Raw genomic sequence first — 24,550 nt, 5'->3', positions numbered from 1 at the left:
TCATCTAATTGATGGTTATTGCATTAAGGCAATACTTCAGCGTTCCACCACCCTTGCCTCTCACCTCCCCTTCCTTTTTCTCCCACCCCTTTGTCCTTCAGCCAACCTTTCTCACACATCTCCCTTCCTTTTTTCCCAGTCCTATGCTCACAGGGATCTGTACTGGACCCTTTCCCTCTACCACTCCCTTTTGTGTTCACCTTGTACCATCCACCCTTACTGCAAAATTGACTTCTCTGTTGCATCAGCAGAGCCTGCTCCATTCCTGACAGAGCTCATGCCCTTTGCAGGGCAGCCCAGGCGACCTTCCAGGGGCCTGTCCTATTCTTTCCCTGTGCCCAGTAGGTGTGAAACTCTGCTCCAGCAATGAATGTGTGGCTGCTGCGCATCACAGGCAACGCTGGCTTTTGGGTGATGGAGGAGGATTGTAACCTTGAATGAATTCTGACATGAATTTCCTCCCCTCGTGTTCAGTGCAATGCTTGGCATTTCTCAATGGGCCAGGGCTGAGCCTCAAGGAGTGGAGGGTTTTGGCCGAGGTCCTATTGTCCGCTTCACTTGAGGGTTTGCAAGCTCTGAGAGACCTCCTGTCCTGGGTAAAGAAGAAAAGAGTGATGGAATCTCTAGCACTGTTGTCTCAGTTTGAGACAATTTAAGGGGTGGAGACTCTGAAATGAGTTACCTCCCATCAGATTTTAACCTCTCTCCCTTCCACCAATAAGACAAATGTAAAGAGATATAAATGAAAAAATAACAATTTACTAAAAGAAAACAAAGCAATAAGCACAAGATACAAAGGTAAATGGTTCAGCTTCAACCCACAAATGCGGAAAAGGTATTTCCAGTTCATCCCCAGATCAGGGATGGCCACTGTTCCCACTGTGGGACATATGGCAAACGAGTCTCTGGTTTAAAAACTCCCTCCTCCAGACGAACAAATAACAGGGAATGGGGGGAAAATAAAACCTGGAAAAGCCTGGAAAAACTCTTTTTATCTGAAAGGAGTCAATGCTGCTGAGGCCTCACACTCCCCCATCTCCCTGCTTCTGAGGGAAGAGCCCCAGAACTTCCAGGGGCTTTATGCTGGAAACCACATCCTCCAACTGTGATGCAGTGGTATTAAATACTCAACACTAAAGTTCCTCCCTCCCCATTCCTTTTTTCTTCTAACCATAGCAACTGCTCGATTCCATACCACCCACAGCACAGCAGGGGCAGGGTTTTCAGCTCAAAGGGCCTCACTTAGGACCGATGCTTATAGGGTCACAAGGTGATTGGCTTTAGTTCAGCAAATTTTCATCCTGGCCACAATCCAGGTTGGCAATTAGTGGAATTTTCAGAAGTCCACCAACAATGGTACCACTCCACTCGGGCTATAACTCCAGTGAGTAATATCCCAAGGCTGTAAAGGGATGACTGATTATCTCCCTCTCATTCCCTACCTTGGTCAGGCAACAGGAGTTCTTAGTACAGTCAATGCAGCTCCACCTTTGCCATGCAAGAGCTCCTGGTGTGGTCCAAGGGACACTGTCCAACTCATTACACAAAGGCCAAGGCCTAATGGGAATTCTTGAGATCTTAGAGTGGCCTGGAGGAGCAGGAGAAGAAACACCACAGTCGGGAAGAGCAGACCTGCAACGTGCTGGATCAGGATTTGCTCCCAAAAGAAGCTGATGGCTGCCAGAACACACCTGCAAAGAACAGCTGCAGCCATGTCCAGGAATCCAGCTGTGATCCTTCTTGAGTCTGTTTCTACCAAACCCAAGAAATTAAGAGTGGGTGCTGCCACAGACAAGCAGGAGGAAGTGGAGGGACATCTAGAAACAGCCATGAGGGCAGGTGGCCCGTGCCAGGCAGACCTGCAGTAGGAGTAATCCCAGACCTATGAGTGAGTACCTGTAAGTAGAATCTGCTGCTGCAGCAATGCTGCTACAAACCAGCAGCTTTGTAGTTGTGCTATGAACTTCCCACTATCATAGGAACCATATAATCACACAGCTTCAGCCATATGACCTTCAGGATGTGGTTGCAGCACGGTTTTATGCAGTGATACACTCCTTGTTCTCTATTTCCTTCTAGAGTTCAAATTTAAAGTAGTTTGGATGGAAAGAAATGCTCCAGTTTCTAAATTCTGGGGAGTTCCCATGCAGACAGGTTCTGCTGTAATTATTTTTAGCATGTGGCCTCTGCTTCCAGTTTCTGCCATGGCTCGTGCTGGACCCTTCCCAGTGAAATCAGAATGTGGCTTTTCAAGCTGGTGTCCTGGATCCACCAGCAGCAATGGTCAATTCACAAATGGCCAGCAGTCCTCATAAAACATTATCTATTACATGGGAGCCTGATTTCTTCCCTCTCCCTTGCCCCTTCCACAAGGATACAAAATACAAATAAGTATTTTCCCAGAACTGTAAAAACATGGGGAAATGCTGACTACTGGGCTTCTGGGCAAAAGTGATCAGTGTGTTTCCTCTCACACTATACTCATGCCCCTCCTGGTAAAGAAAAACCTTCCCAGAAAAGGCTTGTGCTGCAGCAGGAGAAACGATGCTCTGACTAATGCAAAATCGTGTGCAGGAACTCTGCCTGCTGGGAACTGGCTATGGCTAACTTCCCTCAAGCAGCCCATGCTGGCCACTGGCAGTGCTGGCTGAAACATGGAACTTGCAGCAGAGAGGGAAGGAGGCAGGGATCATGCTGGACCTCACACAGGCTTTATTTTCGCAAGAGGGGAAGAGGGGGATGTAAAAAAAAAAAAGGAGGAAAAAGTGATGCAGGGGTCTGGCTGGATTCCAGCTACCACATGCTGCACCCCCAGCTGGTATCCCCGAAGAGCCGCCATCTGGCAAATGCCACAGAGATGTGCCCTACCTCACCCCTGCAGCCATTGCTGCCCTGGGGCACCATTTAGCTAAAAAAAAAGCCATTTTTGCCCTCTGTGTTCTTTGCAGAATAAATGCCTGCATGAGCTGTCACTGCTGGCACCTTGCTCCTCAGCATGACACCATAGAGGTGGCTTCTCTAAAAGGCTTGGCAATTGCTTTACAAATAAAGCAGGTACACAGTGCAAAAGGTCTCATCCTGCAGGGTGCCCCTCCTGCAGCAAAGGTGCTGGGTGCTTTGGGAAGTGGAGCTGAGCTTGCTCAGCTGAATGGGAAGCAGCCAGCCAAAGGCATTTGGGAACAGACAGGAGTGGACATGAGATGCTGCAAGGAAATGGTACAGAGGAGGTGCTGTCTGAGGTCAGGAGGGGCTGGGGGTCAGACACTGCTCTGGGAACTGTTGAAAGAGAGCATAGAAGAAGCCAAGTATTCCGACTGTTGGCATCATGCTGGAAAGATTTATTGCCTTTTTTTTTCCTGTGAAATACAATGTAAAAGTCTCATGATTGGGGGGGGGGGGGAGGGGGGGGGGGAAATGCCCAGGCTGCACTGTTGCTTTTTTACAGTCTTAGAGCCATCCCCCAAAGTGTGAGGCTTAGCTCTTCCCTCTGGATATCAGGAGTGACTGCAACAGGGTTATACCAGTATGGGTGTCCCACATCTACATGCCTTCCTTCCTTCCTTCCTTCCTTCCTGCCTGCCTTCCTTCCTTCCTCCCTCCCTCCTTCCCTCCCACATTTATATCTTCCTTCCTTCACTTTGGGGGACAACCAACCTGCCCTGAGACTGACAAAAAAACATAGCTCTTCCCCTGACCAAGGCAGCCCTCAGCATTCCAGAAGGAACTTGCCTGCCTCCATGTCTGATCCCATCTGGCTCAAACAGGCCCCTCTAAGGACACCTTCCCTCTCACAGCAGCCCCAGTCCCATAAGCAAAAGGGACAGGCAGGCCAGTGGCCACCTTCCCTCCACAGTTCCAGTAGATGCAGTGCCTTGCCCTTTAGTCTGGCATGGAAAGATGCCAGAGAGTTGGGAAGAGCTTTTCAGCTGTGACAAATTGCATTGGTGTCACCTGGCTGGAGCCAGGTGGAGTCTGCCAACGCATGCTGGCAAGAGAACCAGAGCTCCCACTCGAAGCAGTGGCCAGGACCTGGGGCTGTAGAGCACAAAGCAGCATTTCAGATCAAAGCAGTGGCAGCAGGAGCAGCAGCAGCAGGATGGATGGATTGTGAACACAGCTGGAAACAACAAGGCATCCAGTCTTAGCAGGGTATTTTCTGTGGCTGTGGGGTGCCATGCCACTGACTGCAGCTGGGGCTCGTGGTCCCAGAAGGCACCAAAACTCTTCAAGCAATTGGCATTGACTGAACTCTCACAATAATGTCTAATGCCCAAACACAGTTTTATTGAGTTCATTTGACTTTCCTCCACGGTGTTGAAGAGGACCCCACCCTGCCTCTCTGCAGCATATGGCTTGACTATCCTACCATAGCCACATCCAAGGAATAGGAGGAAGAAGAAAGCGAGAGAAGTCTTCCCAAAGCATGGGAAAGCAAATGATGCCTGATACTAATTTGATCTGACCTGCTTCTGAAGGCAGTGGAGGACACACCTCTCAGCTCCATCTGTCTCTCTTACTGAAGAGAAGGGACACAGGCATTCTCAGAGAAACCTGTGGGTGTTTTTACAAGAGCAGAGGAAGAACAGGCAGCTGCCATGGATAGAAAGCAGGATTTAAGAAGGAAAATAATCCTGCTTTCTTCATTCATAACCATTTCTACCAAAGCAGAACTTGGCAAGAACATAATATGGGAACAACTATAAGCCAGTTCCCCTCTAATGGGATAAAAATGAGAGGCAAGAGCAAAAGGGTGTCAAGGTTATCGGCTTTCCCCAGCAAGATGTCTCTCAGCCTTTCTGGATGGAGCTCAAATTCCCTGGCATTTCCTTCTGTAACTCGGTCAGAGCTGCTGCTACTTCTGAACTTGTCACAGAGCCCAGTCCCCTTGGCCTGGCTCTCAGAGCATCTGTGGCAGTCCTGTCCAGCTAATACATGCCTGCCCCACTGCTTCCGCTGCAGAAAGTGGCAAAGTGTGCTGCAAAAACCTCAGTCACGTGCCAGGAAAAATTACTGATACCTGAATCTGAATCTGGCAGGTTTGAGACCATTTTGCTTGTGAGAGCAAAGGTCATAAAACAAAGCCAAGGACAGGAATGCACAGCCCAGGGTGGTTGGAAGGACAAACACACCAACAGAAAATACGCAATTTCACAGGCATCGCTTGCCAGGGCTCAAGCTCCTCTTGAGCTGCTCAGAGCTCTGTTTCTGCTCTGATAATCACACATGGAAATGAGGGCAATCCCAGCCGCCTGTCCCAACGCACCTTCTCAACAGAGGGAAGACCCCACACCAATATCTTTGGCAAGGCAGGCAGGGGCACTGAGCAGGTGGTTTATCCTTGTGTCCAATGTTCCCCCTCATCCCACTCCGTTTATTTCACCCATCAGTCACTGGCAGCAGAAGCGTGGTGGGAAAAGCTGTGCCTGCTTCACTGGCACAGAGCTCAAGATGTGCCCTGGCACCCACTCACGGCACAACTTCAGGGGCTGCACATCTGGGGAGAAGGGTTCCCACAGCCGTCTGGTGCTTGTTCCCCATGCAGAGAGGGTCGGGAGCACAGACAGGGATGGATGCGAGCACCCCACATGCCTCCTCCGTTCTGAAAACCTGTGTGCAAGGGTGAAAATCTGCCAGTGGCAGCACTAGTATGAGAGGAGAGGGGGCCCATGCTTTATCCCATGGGGGCATGCACAACACTCCAAAAAGTCACAGAATAAGGGGAAGCCATCCCACGGACGCGAGGAAGATGTTGCCCAGCCAGAGTGCATGGGATGGGCGTGCAAAGAGACTGTGCCAGCGGTACAGGGGACCGGGATCTGCACACATGTGGGGATATCCCTAACCTGTGGCTCCCATGTGCCGCGGGGGAAAGGAGGATACCTCCCAAGAGCCAGCAAGGGCCTCAGGATCTCCCGCAGGATCCACCTCTGGAGGATGTGGGCAAGTGGATAATGCTGGGATTACAGTGGTTTCCCAGCTGTGTGCGCTGGGACAAGGAGCGCTGAGTTTCCACACACCCAGCTGCGGGCAAATGCCCTGTCCCAAGCTGGAGAGCCAGGGACGGACAGCAAGGAACAGGGAAGGCGGTCCCTGCTGCACGGGGGCAGCACCGCTGCGTCCTCGGCCTCCGGTGCTGCAGTGGCCCCGGGCACGGGGGCTGGGGAATTTGCGAGCCCTCAGCTGCACCCGCGGGCTCCCGCGCCATGAGCTCGGCTGCGGGGGGGCCGGCTGCACGCTCCGGCGCTGCCCTAGCGGGAGGACGCGCTGGGTTGTTGGGGCAGGGCACGGGCGATCCCGGCCCCGCGGTGCCGCTCCCCGACGCGGGCGGGGCCCCCGGGCCGTGACGGGACCGGCTCCGCCACAGCCCGCGCCGGCCCCGCGCACGCGCAGGACGCACCACCCCGGGCCGGGAGGCGGGCGCTGTCCCGCGCCTGCGCGGTGCGGCGGCGGGCGCCATGTTGGTGGGGCGGGCTGCGCGGTGGCGGTGAGCGCTCGGGGCCGTCGCGTTCGCTCCCCGTCTCCGCCCGGGGCCCGGGGGGTCGCGGCCGAGCGGGGCCTCCCCTGGCACCATGAGCGGCGGCGGAGGCGGGCGGGTGTGCGACCTGTCCCGGCGCAACCCCCAGGAAGACTTCGAGCTCATCCAGCGCATCGGTAGCGGCACCTACGGCGACGTTTACAAGGTGGGCGCTGCACCGCGACCCGGCGGCGGTGTCGCCTGTGCCCCCCTTGCCACTGCCAAGCAGCCGGGTCCTCCAAAAGCTGGGAGGGCTTCCGCCGCCCAGCGGCGTCCCCCGGCCCTCTCGAGGGCAGCGAGGCCGCCCCCCTCCGGCGGGGTCTGCGCCGCCGCACCGGCACGGCCCCGGTGAGCGCCTGGTCCTGCCGCCCCCGCCCCGCCGCCGGCCCGGCCGCGTCCCCAGCGCGGCAGAACCCTGCGAGGGAACGACCCCCGGGGCGGGCGGTGCGGGACCGGCCCCGTCCCGGCTTCCGGCGGCCGTGGAGCCGCCCCGGCGGTCGGCTCTGGCTGCTGCTGCTGGGTGCCGGCTCGGGCGGCTGTGTCACGGGAGGAGCTTGCGGGTCGGGTCCCTTCCAGAGTGAGCCGGGGTCTGTAGGGGTTGTAGGGGGTTTGGTCACTCGGTTCCAGCCCAAATGTCGTCGTATTAGTCCCGGTTCCTGCTCCCGTCACTGTCTTGTGTGGCAGTGCCGGTGTATTGTGTTTGTGTCGGTGTGAAACATGAGTCTGACCCTGTGGAGGGTTAACTGGTGTCGTTAGGATGAAAGTCTTTCAGGGTTCCGACCTAACTTCAGCAAACGTAGGAGAATCAAAGCTAAAGCAAAAGAAGCTAAACATAATTTGGGTTGCTGGTTTTTTTGGAGGAGCTTTATAATGCACTTTTGTCATTTTTCTCTGCTCTGCCAGTGTATGTTGTTATTTGTGTATCTAGTTGCCTATTGGGATGTGGTAGCCTCTCCCTGGGATAGGATGACAGTGGTTGTTACCTGCTCTTGTTTGGCCTTGGAGCAGAGGGGAGAGCTGAAGTTTGTCATGTGCAGCCTGGTGGGAGCATTATTTGAACCGTGTGCTTTCCAAGCATCTTCTGCCCTGTTTTTGTCATCACAGGTTGTGTGTCTGTGTGTGTGTGTTTAAGGAAATTTGCATTGGTAGGCAGGACTGTAGGGAAACATGCAGAGCCATTCCACAGTTTGAGGTGCACAGAACTGGTGGTAATGCTGCCTTTCACTTTAAGTGAACATGCCTAGAATGAAGTCTTGTTTGGGTTGGGCCGATTTTGGTTTAATCTCATCTCGCTTAGATGTCATGGAAGTTTCAGGACCTAAATCCTCTTGTTACTGCACTCTTGGTGTGCTAACTCCGAGCTTTATTAATTGTTTAATTGAAAGGGGGTTTTGTGTTGTTTGCCCCACCTTGCCAGCTTTGAGTATTTGTGTGCTAAGCTGATGTTTTGCTCGTCCAAGTCTACTTGTCTTATGCTCTGGATTTTTGTTTTTCTGCAAGCTATTTTATGTTGTGTGTGTCTTTTTCTGCTGCAGTTGTTAACTGGCATATTGACTGTGATACCTTATCAGTCGGATTTTTTTCAGTGTTCTGTATGTGACTTTGCTGGATGTGAATTAACCAAGTCACCTGTCTTTATGGTTTCATTTTAAGGACGTTACCTCCAACCACAGAGTTTGGAATATTTACATATGCAATACCACCATGCATGTGAAACCTTTTAAGTTTAATTGGATTTGTGAAGGTTTCCTTGATGTTTATCATACTTAATTTGCAGTAACCTTCATTTTGGTGCTCTGTGAGTGGCCAGTGTTTGGCACTGCTTGTGACTTTCTCCTGTTTGAGGCAGAGAGTGGATTTGTTGATGCTTACTTACAATGTGCCTGTACCAGCTGAGATAGAAGGTGATATAGCAGGACCAGGATACACTAGGCTGGTATTACAATTATTTATTCTAGATGGGAAGTAAGTGTTTTCTGATTAGATGGTGGACCCTGCAGGGAAAATGCGAGGTGCTTTTCTCCTGTGTGGGTTATTGCCTGTTTCATTCCAAGGCAAGGTCTTGCCCAAGGTGTCTTCAAAGTGGAGCACAGAAGTACCCCAAAAACAACAATGAAAGCAGTTTCTTTTAACATGACAAAGAAGTAGTAATATAGTCTGAAGTGTCATCCACACGTGAGTTTACTAATGCCTTGTCTTATGTTTGTGAGTGGTTTCATAAAGCCCCTTTCTTTTGCCTTCACCTGTCACCTGTCGGTGAACTTTGGGGTTGGTGAAATAATTGTGTGGAGCTGAAATCAGCCATGTGACAATGGTACTCATCAGTGGTGGGATTTCAGCAGAGTGGTTCCAAGCACTGCACGATACTCGGGCAGCTTCAAGCTGTAATTTGTGGCTTTGCCCCCTTAGCAGAGAGAGCCACGTAGGAAAGTGTTTCTGCTGTTAGCAAGCAGGGATTATTGCCTTAATAAGATGATAGTCTTGTTATGTTGAGTCTTGCTAAATGCTGACTTTCCTGGTGAAGCATTGAGGAGCTGAATGCAGAGCAGAGTGACATCTGCTTCCCTTACTCTGTTGTAGTTGAACTGAGCTAGAACAGGGCATGGTTTAAATGTTCGTTTTGTTTTTAAAAAAATAAATTATATTAAAGAAAAGAGAGGCAGAGTCTCTGTTCTGGAGTTTATTGAACTTGACATAAGAGCTGATGGTGTGGACTGAACTACAGAGGTTGGAAAGGAAGGAGGATGTGGGTCAGATGGATACGATCTTGCTGCTGTGAGACCTGCTCTCTAGGCTGGTATCTGGAAAAGGATATGTCAGTGCACTGCCAGTATAGATTTTTGGCTCAAGCCAATATTTTACAATTGTCTGCACTCCCACCAAAGTTCAGCTTTCAAAAAGGCCTTGGAGCAAATCATAATGAATTCATCACAAGAAAGGTAATGGATAGCTTGTTCATGCCATTAACTCTCTATCAAGTATTCACAGTCAACAATAATGTGTATATTCTAACTAGCACCAGTGCAAATTTGTTGTAAGAAATGAAGTGTCACCTGTTGCTTAGTTCTTCACATATTCCTTGTGTGGGTCATTTCTGTCTTTTGTGTTTCTATATTTCACTGTTGCAAAGAATTTAATTCTATAGGGTGGTCAGCAAAGCATAAAAGAAGAATTAGGGTTTATTGGTTGTGAAACAGAGATAGTGTCCTGTCCTGCTCAGTTTCAGGAAATATTCCTAAAGTTAGATGAGGTAGTTGCCTAATTTTGTTTGCTCTGCATTTATCCTTCTTACATTTAGGAAGGCTTTGCTGTCTCTTGGTATGAAACTGCCATTCTAACAATCCCTAGTCCCAAATACTCTGTAAGTTGTGCCATTCTTTTAAGGCTTGGGTTACAAGTGCTTTCATAGGGTTTTCTGACAGAGACTGTATAGTTATGTTTCCTGTTTGTCCCCATTCTTGTACCTTTGGTTTTGGTAGTAACTGCACAGAGTTTGGAAGTATTTTCTGAGGTGATTGTAGGTCCATTACTTTCGTTCATGTGATTAATTTATATCACAGCATATCTTTCAAAAAAAGAATAATTGCTTTGGTTTAATAAAGGTTGAACTTCATTTGTCATCTCACAGGTCATTCGTCTAGTGCAGGTGAACCCTTCCAAAGATTTTGATCACCTTACTACAAAAGAGGCCCTTCTTTTACTTTCCCCTTTACTGAAATTCAAACAGTTGTGATAATTAGCGAGATTATTGTTCCTGCAGAAGTTATCTATTGTACTGTGTTTGCCTTATTTCTGTTCTTTTTGACATTTATGGCTTCAGCCAGATAACAAATGAAGACTCACAACTCGGTGGGCTGCACTTTGCTTGAGGTCTCATTTTTTGAAAAAGGAAAGCCTGATTTTTGTTTTCCAGCCCTTGAGCAGGGAGGTTGGTGACAACACCTACTACTGTTGGTGAGGGAAGTCACGTATCCACCAGCTTAACAGCCTCATGCTGAAAATTTAGGGTTCTGTGGGTATCTCTGGAGAACACCTGGTGACTGTTACTGCTTTCTGCTGCCATCCATGGTTTGGGTGTCTGGCTGCTGATACAGCTACTGTGTTTCTGGAAGAGAACGTGTCCAGGTCAGATGAACCTGAATTTTGATGAACTTCTGTTTTGGAGCGTCCTCTTCTCTGCATGTGCGTGCCCTTGCTCCTCTTTCCTGGGGTGATCTAGTGGGGCATCAATTCTTCTTCAGTTTGCTGCTTCTGAAATGTTGAAACTTCTAGCTGTGTTCTTTTTGATAGGCATTTTAGTCTTCCTTTCTTCCTGATTGACATTGCAGCTTTTGAAGCTTCTTGACTTTGTTAGGAATAAATGTCTATGTTTTGACATCTCTCTATTCAGCTTTAATTGGTTTCTGAAGCTTGTCAGGTAGGCGGAGATGGGGGGTGGATGTTTTGCCAGTGTTTTTACTGCACTGAATAAGTTCTATAGGTCTTAGTTTCTGGGACTGTGGTTTCCTTAGCCAGTAATCTGTGCCTTGCACAGAGGTTTTTGTTTAACATCAACTTTGTCAAAGTATTGCTTTCTAAAATTGTAACTCTGTCAGGTTGTGGTATCACACTTTCTACCAGAATGTGGCAGCTAATTATTTTTAGCTGGGGGAGTTGTGAAGGTTTGAGAGGCTGAAGAGAAGGGCTCTAAGGGCTGGAAACAGAGGGCTGGGGAGCCACTTGGATGCGTTTTCCTGAAGAGTGGAGCTAATCAGGCTCAGGAAGCCTCTCTGTACACTGGGACCAGTTTTCCTATGGAGTAGTAACCTGTTTAGAAATAATTTTGTTCAGTAATTCACACAGGAAGTGGTCAAAACCAGAAGCCCCTGTCTTAGACTTTTGCTTTTTTGGCTTTGTTGCAGCATTATATGGTTTATATTATCAGTTTCCATTTGAAGGATAAACAAATCCTGACAGTTTTTAGCTTTTATTTCTAGTTGGTGGCAGTTTGTTATATAAATTTTTTTATCTGATATCCTGCTGTTGTTACAGAGTACACTAGTAATTATTTCCTGTTTAATTAGGTAGTGCTTCTTCAGTTGGTGGAATTTTTTAAACTTCTCCTCAGATGGCAGTCTAGATCTCTGGAAGAGTATAATTCTTTCAGCTGCTGATAGAATTAGCATCCTTCTATAGTTTTCAAGAGCAGACATTGTATAAATGCTGTATACATTTGGTAAAGTGTCTGCATGCGCAGGCATTGTAGGCTAATCTTTGCCTCTGGAAAACCTGTATATAATGCATTTCCACTGACATAGTGAAATCTGCATTTGAAGGAAGGGGTTGAAGGGTCCTGCTCATGGAAACGGGTGGATGCTGTAAACCTCAGGATCACAAAGGCTGGGAGTTGGAGCACATGTAAATGGTAACAAAAAATGAGCCTGAGTTTTCTTACATGGCCTCTTCAAAATTTTAGTTGTGTTTTGTCAGCTAAAAGGTACTTAATTGAAATTGTTCTTCACCCACCTACTGCTTATTGATTTTCCAGTCTCAAAACTCCTAAGCAGCTGGCAATTTCAGTGGGATTTTCCTAAATAAAAGCTCAAGACAGTGTCCTCCACATTCTGAGGTGCTGTGTGGTACGTACACAAGCACCCCCAAATTCAGGGTCAGAGCCAGCTCCAACAGGTGTCGAAAACTGTACAGCGCTTCAGTCATTCTCAGTCTCTCATTCAAGTGAGCTTAGAGGAGGAATTGCTTCACAGCTGATGATTTGAAATGGGTTTGAGATCTAGTAAAACCTGTCAGGGGTACCTCGTTCTCATCCCTAGCCTTTACAAGGAACCCTTGTGTCACTACAATCAGAAGAATCTTTTTATATACTCAGATTAACGAAGACAATTCATATTCCTGCTGTTGATAACACCTTCAATGCTGATAACCCAAACAGAACGAGATGCAAAGCTATAACTTATTCAGATTCTCAACTTGGAGTCATGTTTTTTTAATCTATGCCCTTAAGCACAGGGTAGCCTGCTGTTGTTGAAGGTGTTGCTGCCCTGCATTAAATCAGATTTTTTTCCTTCATTCTGGCTTTCATAAACCCAGGAAGATACTGGTTCAGAGAATGACCACCCACTGACCAAAGAGTCCCGTGACTGCTGGTGCTGAAGAAAGGAGGAAACGCCTCAGCTGAGGGTGAAAAAGGTTTGGGCTGCCCACAACTCGAACAGTTCTTTTGAAAACATGACATTGAAGGTGAAATCCCTTGGCAGTGGGAGGGAGCTGAATCAGCCTCGAGGTGTTACAAGTGCAGGTTTGGGAAGGCTACTGGCTGCTCTCACTGTTTCTTTGGTTGGCATCTTACATGTCCTGCTTCTGATGTAGCTATTCATTTGTCTCTCTGCTAGTGATGAGGGGTTTTTTTGGCATCACTACCATATAAGACTTTGTGATGAGTATCCTCATATATTCTAACCAAATTGGTTTTGAAACTGTCACTAGCTCATACCCACCTTCTACCTTTCTTTCCTTGCCACAGCAGTCTGCAGAACACAGTGACTTATGAAGCCAGTCAGTGACACAAACTCCTGACAGCTGGACACAGTATTGTTAAAAATAAATAAAACAAAAAAAAAGGAGCAATTTTTCTGAGGCATGTGAAATGTTTCCATCCTGGCTTGTGCAGGATGCGTAACTTCAGGATCTTCTCACTTATATCCTCTACAGTTGTATCTTATTGAATATCTTATTAGTACAAGTTGCCCTAAAACAAATCTGTAAGTGTTAACAAGACTCCCTGATGATCATAGGTCTTTAATTTTTCTTGTTTATCTTGGAGTTTAAAAAATGCTAATGTTTGATTCATGAACATTTTGCTTCTATTTGTTTCTTGCTATGAAGAGAATATGTTGGGAAAAGAGCTAAGGAGTAAAAATCCTAGCTCATGCTTCATGCTTTCTCGTGTATTGCCTTTATTCTCTGGTACAGATGAAAGGAACTCATGCTTTTGCTGTTCTTAATGTCTGTGTGTCTTTTTTCCACCAGTGATGGATGGAGACATTGCTGCCATTGGTGGGTGGATAAATAATGACTTTCAGGGAAGGTTGCCAGAGAAAATTTATTTGTTAATTGTTTTTTTCCACAGTCAGTAAGGTTTGGACTACTCCTTGACTTTTATAGGATTCCCACTGGTCTCAGAATCTATCCCTAATGCTATGCTTGCAAATTATTTGCAAATGCCAGTGCTCCCAGCATTGCAGCAGTGTTGCCACGCCAAAGAATAGTGAGAGGTTTGAGATTAGCTGTACAAGTACTGAGCTGGGTAGATCTCTAAACACAGGAATACCCTCTGCATTTATTTCCAGACTTCATTGCTGGTTATTTTTTATAGTCTTAAGGGTATTTTCTCCTCCACTTTTGGTTCCACAACAAGGCCCAAGCTGCCATGTAACAAACCTTACACATATTTGGTAAGTCCATAAAAGGTATGAGTTCCTGCCCTTCCTAAAGTGACTTAAATGAGACTATTAGCAGCTTACAAGGTAGGTCCCTGGCTACACCTGCAAGTTCTCTGATTCTGACCTTTGCAAAAGCATGCTCTGAGCCCTGTGTAGGGGGTAGTGTGGGCACTGCATTCTGTGCTCCTACAGGTACCAAGCCTCCCTTGGGGAGAGTAGAGGCTGTAGCTGGGATCCTTTAGGAGCTGCTACTGCTGCTTGAGTGCTGGGAAGCAGCTTTGCTGCCTGCTCCCTGTGGTTGGGTGCATGGGCACAGAAATGCTCTGAAAGCTCTGGGCAGATGGCTTCTTGGTTTTCAAATAGAAGTCAAATTGTACAGTTGTAGAAGAGAAATCATTTTTATAGTAATTTATGTTGCTTCTTAATGGCTTTTAAAAAATGTAGCTTCCTTGGTTGCTCGGTAGAACTGAGGTCTTACCTGGACCTTAGCAGGTAAGCTGTGTTGGTCAGAGCATGGTGCTAATGGAATCAAGGTTATGGGTTTGATCCCTGTATGGGCCATTCACTTAGGAGCTGGACTTGATCCTTGTGGATCCCTTCCAACTCAGAATATTCCGTATGTGAAAATGCAGTGAAGCTCCTGAGTCATTGCTGCTGCAGTTGGCTGCTGTGTGTCTGAGGGGAATGTTTTGAGGGGAATGCTCCCTAGCTCCTTTTTTGCTGGCTTGCTTTCTTGAACCCTTGCAGCAAGGGGAGGATGCTGCTGTTGTTGTTGGAGAATAAGGTTCAAGGGGCCTGGCACATAGCAAAATGGGGAAGAAGTGTTGCATCGCTCTTGTGGGAATCTTGCAAGTGGTCCCACACACTGCAGAGCGTGGCCCTTGGTGTCCCCTGGGTCCCTTGTCTGCTGAGAGACCCAGACGTGTGTGTTACACCTGCTTTTCAGTCTCTCAGTGCTTGGTTTATGTACAGATTTTAATACGGAAGCACAGCGTGGTCAAGGACTTGCATAATGAAAGTGTGGTGTGGCATTGTAGTTTCCTGAGCAGGCTTAAAGCTTCAGCTTTCAGTACAAATCAGCTGTTCAGTGTTCCCCAGCAAGTGGTTCCACTGTGTTAAATCTCTGTGTACCTCAGCTGCTCTTTGACTACATGCTGTCAGAGAACATCAAGTCAAGAATGCAGAAGTGGGTGCTGTGTTCTGCTCTCTAAATACTCCTTTTTTTGTTTTTTTTTTGTAGGCTCGGAATGTCAACACGGGTGAGCTTGCAGCGATTAAAGTAATAAAACTAGAACCAGGTAAGTGGTTTCTTAACTGAAGTAGGCCAGAGAAATGAAATAATTTTGTGCTTAAGATAACAGTTGTACAAAATCAGTCAAGTCCACTTACTGAAAGAAGGGATAATACTTGACTTCTGGTGTAGGAAAAAATACACTGTTCTAAAAAAAAAATCATGACAAGCAAGATGTAAGAGGAAAAATGTAATTGGAGAGCAGTTAAGTGGAAGCTGATTAAAATTTCAGTGAGAGTTGGGGGTTTTCTTGTTTTAAATACTGTGTTCAACCCACATGATATAAAAACCTCTAGAACAAAAGAAATTAGGAGACAGCAAGGCAGAAAAAAACTCACCTGGTAAAAGAGTAGGGAAGGAAATAAAAAGAAGGGTGAAATAATAGCTAAGCATTAATATCTGGGAGTTGAGTACATTTCCTGAAAATCTTTTGAAGGCTCTGATTAAGATTTCACTGTATGCTAGATTTATGCTAGAGCTGTGCTTCTGTGGTGATTTCACAAAGCTTACGTGCCCTGCAGATCAGTTCTCAGCCTGCAAAGTCTGTTCTATTAGTAAGAGTAGGCCTGTTGAATAGGACTAATCTGGGAAGTAAAACATCCAGACTTTTTGTTTAACTTCTGGCTGTTGGTGTTCCATTTCCCAATCTAATGCTGGGGGGTGTGTGTGTGTGTAATATCTTAACTACCTGGTTTGATCCTTAAGGGAAAGAAGGTATTAGTTTTTTCCATTTCTTTTCCCTTACAATTCTGGAAGTGGTCAGAAGTGTTGTGTTTTCACAGTATGCGCACATTTAAAAGTTCAAGGAAGGACAGTATGTTACTGGGTAGTTCAAAAAGTGTGTGTTCATCACACTTCTTTTCCTCAGACTGAAAATGTGATCTCAGATGCTCCTGTCTAGTTCTGCTTCTTTGGTTTTTTTACGTCAGTTCCCGTTGCTGGAGTCGTTGGCTGTGCATGATGTGGATTATCAGTCCAGCTAAGCTGAGCATGAGAACTATGCTGTGGGCAGAGCCTGGGGGTGCCCTGCAGCTGGGCTAACTCGCCCCCATGCTGTGGTGATGGGTGAATGATTGGCATCTTACACTTAAATATTTTTGGCAGCTTTTGGATGCCTGAGTGGTGCTCAGAGAATAGGCTTCAGCTGCCCTGTTTTGAAAGTTTTGCAGATTGGGGTAGAACATGCAGACTCAAGGTTAACAGTGATTAGGGATGTGCTTTAAGAGTTTATGCTACTTTTATTTTGAATGCAGTGAAAATGCTGGTCACATACTGGAGGAATTGTGTCCTGTCCTAGAGGTCCATATGTGAAAATAATTTCTGTTCTTTAGTGTCATGTATGTTTAAAAGTCTACCCAGGAGACAACACACTAAAGATAGATGTTAACTTGCAGCTTATGGTTTGAAATTTGCTGTCAGTTAAATGAAAAACACGGGAATATCATATTTCTGGTTATAAATAACTGAATGGATAGGCCATCAGTATGTTAATGTACTGGGAGAAACTTAAAACATTCCCAAAAGAAAAACATCTCAGTTGTGTTTTCAGTTTCACACATGGTTTTCTCAGTGTACACATCTGGTAAGAACCTTTAATAGAAAGACTGGGACAACCATGCTACCAAATGGTGAGATTCAGGTAAATGCCACACCTGTGTCAGTGTTTTCTGGATGTGAATTACTCACAGTCCATGAATTTACATTCTTGTGGAGTCTGCTCAAATGTTGCAGCAGCAGCCTACTAGTGACTGCTTTGGAGGTTTTTTTGCTTAGGAAGATGAGCTAATGAGTATGGGCATGTGGCCAAAAATAGCAAAGTTTTGTTGTGTTTTTCAGAATCCAGGCTATTGGCAGGGCTTATGCAGATGGACACAGTAGGGTCTCAGGGAAAATAAGGACTTTAGAAAGAGCTATGGCCATTAATTTAAGAGCTATCAGCAGATGTGAGGTCCATCTGTCCCAGAATGAAACTGAAGAATGTACTTAGTTGTAGCTAGGCCCTTGCTAATAAATAGCGATTTACAGCTGATTTATGTCAGTGAAACTTGCAGATAATTAGTCTTAATTACTAAGAATGTTTATTTTATAAACATTTGCTGAAAGTTAAGATGTGAGTATAACCCAGGCCAATGAAAATACTTGTTCTACTGCATTTCAGGAGAAGATTTTGCTGTTGTGCAGCAGGAAATCATTATGATGAAAGACTGTAAACATCCGAACATTGTTGCTTATTTTGGCAGCTATCTCAGGTACAGTTTGTTTCTTTTGCTCACTTAAAAATGTGTCCCTATCCCCTTGTAAAGGCCAAATCTATAAGGTGACATAGGCAAAATATAATTTACCAAGTATTATCCACTTTTGTATTTTTTTTATTCACCTTCAAGTCTGTTCTGTTTACTGCAGTGTCTCTCTCTAAATAATCTTTCTTCCAGGAAAATTGTTCAGTGACCACATAGTCATGTTTCCTTGGAAATGAATTGATGCTTGAAAGTTTTGAATTTAATACATAGGTGGAAAATTAAGCAGAAGTATGACAAGTATGAAACATCTGTGTATATAGTATCTTTTAAATCTGTTTCAGTAGAATGTCTGTTTTTCCAACATGTGAACTTCTGACCAGAATGTGAAGGTTTTGTGTTTGTTTCTGGAGGTGAGGTTATTTGCATTGTAGAAACAGTGACAAATGTATTCAGTTGTCTTACCAGCTACTTCTTCTAACCATAGTGGGAACAGATTGCTTAGTATAACTAATAAAAAACTGTTTCTGATGCTTTTTAAAATTTCCATGTGGAAACAGTGCGCAACTACTGTTGTTGCACTCAACTTTCTTTAACATTTTTATACTGAAACACTGCCTCTTGTATATGCAGGTTGGAGGTGCTTTTTCTTTAAAGAAAAAGTTTCTCTCTTGTCTCAGACTATCAAAGTATACCTTTGGAGACCTGGAATTAAATTTTGGCAAATATGCTGTATATTTTGTCACTCTCTTACACTCTTACTTGGGTCCCTCCTCTTTGGCAGAGTGCTTCTCTTTTGTCTAGGCAATCAAGCCACTGTCTTTGAGACCTTTTATTGTGTGACCTTTTGTTTTCCAAGCATATTTCAATGCTAAGAACAATAAGACAAATACCATTGTCCTATACTCGCTACTCACCAGCATATTGTTCCCCAAGGATTTCTTCTGTTTGTGTAGGGATTTCTGCCTTCCTGTTAGCCTGGGTGTTAAGTTGCAGACACTAAAATGGTACTGTTGATCCTGTCTCTGTTTTGCTTGCTGCTTTGGCCATATGCTCTGCAGAAAGAGATGACTGGGTATGCTGTTGGATCTTACAGGGATCTTCACCTGTCTCAAAGTGCTTAGGCACAGTAATAAAAGGCTACATAGAAAATAAGAAATATAATCATCTCTTCTGATCCTCTTAGGTTCTTTTTTGTCTTCTATAGGCCTTTTGCACTCTGGGAAGTGAATGCCCAGTAAGCAAAAGGGAGAATTTACAACACTTAAGTGCTTCATGTCTCTTACTTTGTGGGTGTTCTGCTGCTGTCCCAAGGCTGCTGGGAGGGTTCTGGCTTCTTCCCACTTCCACACTGCTGCTACTTTTGGTGTCAAACAGAATGCAGCCACATAGGCCCATGAGCCCAGTGTCCCCAAAAGTGTCCCTGAGTCCTGCATCATTGTGGGGAACAAAGAAGGGACTTGGAGATGTCTCTTCAGTGCTTCTTTCTTACTTGGTTTTCTTGCCCAGGTTGTCACACTGCTTCTGTGTCTGACTTTGGTCAGCTATTTCAGTGGAAAGCTTTAATATTATTTAAGCAAGGCTTTAACTGACCCCTTGAAATGTGTGGCGTTAACAGCCAGGGAATTCTGTTGTGTAAAACTCCTTTAATGCTTGGACAATACCTTTCCCACCTCTGGAGGAAGCAGCTGGGACATAGGTTTGAGGGCCATGTGGACTCTGGACATAAAAGGGGAGGACATCCAAGAAAGACAGTTCTCCTTGGAGCAGCAGCTATTCCAGCTGTCACCTGCTGGTGAAGATACTTGCCATTTGCAGCTCAGGAGACAAGCTCAGCACTTCCAGCATTGCCTTGCAAAAACACTGCCACAAATGTGTCTCAGCTGTTCTAACAGAGCCTTATGAATGCAAGGCATGCAAGACCAGGTCATCAGGAAGCTGCAAAACAACCATCAGTCTTTCCTTTGATTCTCCTGCATTACTGTCTTCTCCAAGGTGGTCGTATGGGATTTTTTTTTCCCAAGTATTTTGATGGCCAGGAATGACTAGGCAGTTCCCAGATTTTTTGCTCTCCACAGTGCCTTTTTGTGGCTACCCATCTTACCAATGAAAATTACTGAGTGAAAATAGAACTAATGGCCATAGTAGAAGATACCTTTGAATCCTTCAGCCCATTCATTGTCTATTCTTGGAAAGCACCTTTTGTGGAGGCACAGGGAATGAAACTAAATTGATTCCCTTAGTAAGGGAAGAGAACTAAATAACTTCCCTTGTGACCCTGCCACCAAAAATATCCATAGGTATTTGTGAAGGACAAGACTTCATCTGAGCAGGCACTTAACCACAGCATGGAGTCTGCTCTGCCTAGCTTTGACTAAAGCACTACAGTTTCACTTAATTTGCTGTGGAAGAAATTTGGTTGACAGATCCCTGGGGCTTTTTGTTTTGTGTTTGTTTCTTGTTTGTGTTAACTCCTATGCTCTGAAAAAAGTGGAGAAGAAAAAATGAGGAAGAAATAAGAACCCACATCTGTTTTGTCTCTACTCTCAGAAGAATGTATTTCAACAAAAATCAGTGTCAATGTTTCACTAATACTGTTTTTATTGCTTCATTAAAGTAGATTATTTTTGACTGTTTCATTAGTTACTATTTAGACAGTGAAGTGTCACATGAAGATTAAACTATACTCAGTATTTGACTTTTCATAATTCAGTGCATGTTGTGTTGTGCTTTATAGTGTTTGAGTCCTCTGCCTTATCTTTTACAAGTCCTTGGCAAATCTGACAGCTAATGAATGGTTTCGTTCACTCTTTAGACGAGACAAGCTATGGATTTGCATGGAGTTCTGTGGAGGTGGCTCTCTACAGGATATTTATCATGGTACGTCAAGACTTTATTCCTGAAAATCTAAGTACAGCTCATTTTCAAAATTTAAATGATTGCAGCATTTTGGAATTAGAGAGGAGGAATCCTAAATTTAGTATCCATAATAATTCCTTGAAGGTCAATTTTAGCTTGTTTTTACTTAATTGGTTTGGGTTTTGTAAACAGAGTTAGTGGGGGGGTTGGTTTTTTTAGCAATAGAAGTTATTTCCATCCTTCAGGGGCTCGTATACCCATCACTGCTTTTCAAAGGCTGTGAAATTAGATAGTATTACATTGTAAAAAGAAAAAAATTGATGTCTTGATGTGCTGTCTTGCTTCATAGCCATTTTGTTTCTGCGCTTTTGAACTTTGCTTTAGTATAATCTATACCACTTCCTCTGGCAACCTAGGTATGTGGATTGATTAGCATGGATGCTCTTGTCCTTTGTAAATGGTTTGAATGTTTGTGTACCAGTAGTTCCATGAGGGTCTTTTTAATTTTTTGGGGTTTTTTTTTAAGCTGGATGTGTGACAAGTGAAAAGCAAAGGTGGTCTCTGTGTTTGCTTTAGGCTTGGCTGCAGTAAGCAGTCAAAGAAACGAGGACCGTCTGTGAATCTGTTGGATAAAGACAGGATCAGTCAATTGCTTGCTATTTTTCAAGAGACAAAATCAGTTTTGAAGGACTTTATTGCCCTGGAATTAAGACTTGTTTAGGAAAGGAGTATGCTCTAAGTGAATAATAACTTTGTGGTTCTCAGGTGATGTTTTTCATTGAGGAAATCCATCTGTATTCGACATTGTGAAAACTTTACGTGTGATGGTCTCTTCTGCGTAAGCAGCTTTTTACATTTACCTTGGGTGCAGTTAAAAGAAGCACCAATTCACAAGTTCACACCATGTTCCTGGCATAGTCATTCGAGTGTGGCCTTGGTGATCCTTTACCTCCTTGCTAATTTTGAGAAAAGCATCGTGTTTAATAGGCTCTGTTTTGTGGAACACCTGTAGAATAGGAAATGAGCTCATGCCATATTAATGCCTGAGCAGATGTCTACAGGAGTGGTTTCCCGTTGCAGCTGATTTTTGGCTTCTCTGCTGGTAGTTAGAATGGAAGGTTCTTTTCTGATCTTTATTATGCTATGAAGAGTCTTACTCCATTTGAAATATAGGCCTCTGTAATCTTAAGTCATTTAAGTTAATCAGAATTCAATTTCTCAAAACAAAAATAGATGCCTAGATAGGCCTACTGTGGGTGCCAATATTTATAGTTTTATGTGGGTTTGGAGCTTTTTTTTCAGAAAAGAGAAGTTGGAGGTAGATTTACTTTGAAGATATATGTTGCATGATACTAATATTGTAGAAGCTAAGCAGTTAGATTCTTTAATCTAGATTCATTCTTAACTCCCTACTCCTTCAGTGTCCTTTGAGAAACTCCATCCAGCTTCTCATTGTTTTCTGTGCAAAACCTGAAAAGCTTACAGTCAGGACTGCATTTCCTGGTCTTAAACCCCTTTAATTTCCGGATCAAAGTCCAGTGACTGGGACGAGTCACAGACCATTCCTTCCTTGCTGCTCACTGTTTGGTTTGCGTATTTGTTCAGAATTTAATTGTTTTCCTCTAAGAGACTTGAGTGAAGCTGGACCCTTGAGGGAGAGAAAGACTCCTCTTTCCCTTGGGAAACTGCTGAACCTGCTTACAGGGGGAGTTTGAGAAGGTGCTTGGTGTGGCAGGCCCAGGAGCACCAGTGCTGACAGCTGATTTTGGAGAAAGGCTGAGAAGCTGGAGGGAGCAGCTTCTCAGGCAGTGGGAAGGATGGAAGGAGCGAGCAGGTCACAAATGGTATAAAGAAGTGCCCAGGGCTCAAAGAGGACTGAATGGAGTTGGCTGCAGCTCTGAGTCACTGAGTTGAAAGTCCAGCCCTCTAGAGAAGAATGGGTTTGTTCAGGAAAAAAAAGTTAGGCTTAGATCTTACTTGTGCTTCTTTTTCCTTTTAATTACTATGAGATTTAAATATAGAAGAATTAGTAGTTTCCATTCCAATGGGACTGGACATTTTTGACTTCAAAAAATGTTTGATGGCCTTTGGGATGCTCAGTCTGGGGTAAAGACTAAGCACATTTACTTGTAGACTCGTGGTGTAAGGTCCTATCTGTGTGAACGGAAGTAATTGAGGTGTGAATTTGGAATGGGCAATATCTTACCTGATTTTGAGATTTTTTCCTTTTTCTTTTCCATTTCAGTGACTGGACCACTATCAGAGCAGCAGATTGCCTATGTTAGCAGAGAAACACTACAGGTAGTGTGTCCTCAGGTTTTTGTGGTGGTCTTTTAATGTAAAAGTATTAAAAGCTAAAAATAAAAGCTACAAATAACATGTGATGCCATGGAAGTGCAGTAATTGAATGACAGCATTTTTCTCAGACTTTTGATGAGGTCCCATATTACAGCCTAGAAATTTGTATAATTGCATAACCTCAAATTACCCTGGATCATTTGAAGAAAACTCTTGTCATCTTTCTGCTGTTAATTTTACATTTGTTTTTAAAAGGGGGAAAGCAGCATGTTTTCTTCATCCATATTTATGGTATAAATTAGTTACTGCATGTTTGAAGGAAAATCTAAACACTCAGTTTTGCATATGTCATAATTGATCTGTGCCAATAAGAAAAAAATTGCCTATGTGCTTGAGATGTTGAAGGTAAGGTCATTAGGCTATCCTTGTGGGTATGCTAGCTTTCATTTTTCTTTCATAAATTACAGGTTCAGTACACCAGTAAAACTTAATCAGAAACTGCTTTTTCATTGGATGTCTTGCTTCTGTGTGAGAGAGCAGTTCTTGACTTGTAGTGAATGCAAACCTGTTGGATGCCATCAGTTGAGACCTGCTGCCTTTCTCAAACTCTCTTGCAAAAGATAGCTCTATTCCAAGCCATCTCCCTTGGTTGCCACTTACATCTCCCTATCTCTCAGCCAGAGACTGCTGCCTTCTGACTTAGAGGATGTGGCTTTTTTTTTTACTTTCAGATCAGGCTTATGTGACATCTGGGAGTGTTAAGGGTTTTGAGTCTTTAAACCGTTTTGAAAGGGTTCTTAGAAAGTTGTAGGATGGTTTGGGTTAGAAGAGGCCTTTAGAGATCCCCCTGCAATGAGCAGGGATATCTTCAACTAGATGAGGTTGCTCAGAGCCCTGTCCAACCTGACCTTGAATGTTTCCAGGGATGGGGTATCTACCACCTCTGTCTGCAGCCTGTTCCAGTGGTTCACTACCCTCATAAGATAAAAGAATAATGATAAGAGAATTCTTCCTTATATCTAATCTGAATCTACCCTCCTCTACTTGAAAACCCTTATGCCCTGTCCTGTCACAACAGACCCTGCTAAAAACCTTGTCCCCATCTGTCTTATGAGACCTCTGCACATTTGCTGACGATGCCCTCGATCCTACTGTCTGTGTAATTGATGGAGATATTAAACAGTCTAGTGTGGAACCCTGAGGGACACTTGTCACTCTGAACATTGAGCTTGTTTACTACTGCTCTCTGGATACAGTCATTGAGGCAATTCCTTATCCACCAGATAGTCCATCAGTCAAATCCATAATCTTCTCAGATATGGAGGAGTGAGTAGTCTAGAATGGAATTTATGGAACCATTTATTTGTGTGGGAAGATATCTTGGTTAATATGTATAAACTGTGTGTGAGAAAAAAACTTGCTATTTTGTTCGTATTTTCTAAATATTATTCATGGACCCATTTTTCTATATTTTAAATTGTCTGTAAATACATGTTTATAATACTCTGACCAACTATAATGCATGTAGTTTCAGATGTCTTGTTGCAGCTTATAATGCAACACCATTTTCCTGAGTAAGAAGTCTGAGAATATAGGCTGTTGTCCATGCATAGAAGTAATTTTTCCAACATTAATTTGGCCACCAGTATCCATGAATCCGGAGTCTCACTTGGATGCTGAAGTTAACATTCAATCCCTGTATTTAGAAGCCCGTTGAATCCTCCATTTTCAAGAAATACTTGCTGTCCATTTTGCTGGAATCAGTGAGATTTGATTCTGAAAATACGGGTCTTTTAAATGTGACCTTTAAAGTACCTGTCTCCAGGCATTCAGTTTTGAAAATGGTGACTTCAGATTCTTCCAGGGCAGTGGTAAAAGTGTGTGAATTAATGGACTTCGTGTGCCAGTAGCA

General features: G+C 44.6%; 1 protein-coding gene across 3 annotated transcripts in view; it reads left to right on the top strand.

Annotated features, from left to right (window-relative positions):
• The first annotated feature begins 6,463 nt into the window (after window positions 1–6,463).
• Window positions 6,464–24,550, top strand: part of MAP4K3 (mitogen-activated protein kinase kinase kinase kinase 3) — a 66,632-nt gene continuing 48,545 nt past the window's right edge. For all 3 annotated transcript variants that reach the window (XM_082303273.1, XM_082303272.1, XM_082303271.1), the window contains exons 1-5: window positions 6,464–6,680; window positions 15,194–15,251; window positions 17,403–17,493; window positions 20,297–20,361; window positions 22,586–22,641. In XM_082303273.1, coding sequence (XP_082159399.1) covers window positions 6,570–6,680; window positions 15,194–15,251; window positions 17,403–17,493; window positions 20,297–20,361; window positions 22,586–22,641 — 381 coding nt within the window. In that variant the 5' untranslated portion in view covers window positions 6,464–6,569. The remainder of the gene's footprint in view (window positions 6,681–15,193; window positions 15,252–17,402; window positions 17,494–20,296; window positions 20,362–22,585; window positions 22,642–24,550) is intronic.

This window comes from Coloeus monedula (assembly GCF_965178545.1).
Source record: "Coloeus monedula genome assembly, chromosome: 2".
In the NCBI taxonomy this organism is placed as follows: domain Eukaryota; kingdom Metazoa; phylum Chordata; class Aves; order Passeriformes; family Corvidae; genus Coloeus; species Coloeus monedula.
Note: the sequence above shows the minus strand (reverse complement) of the source record. Positions and strands in the feature narration are given on the sequence as shown.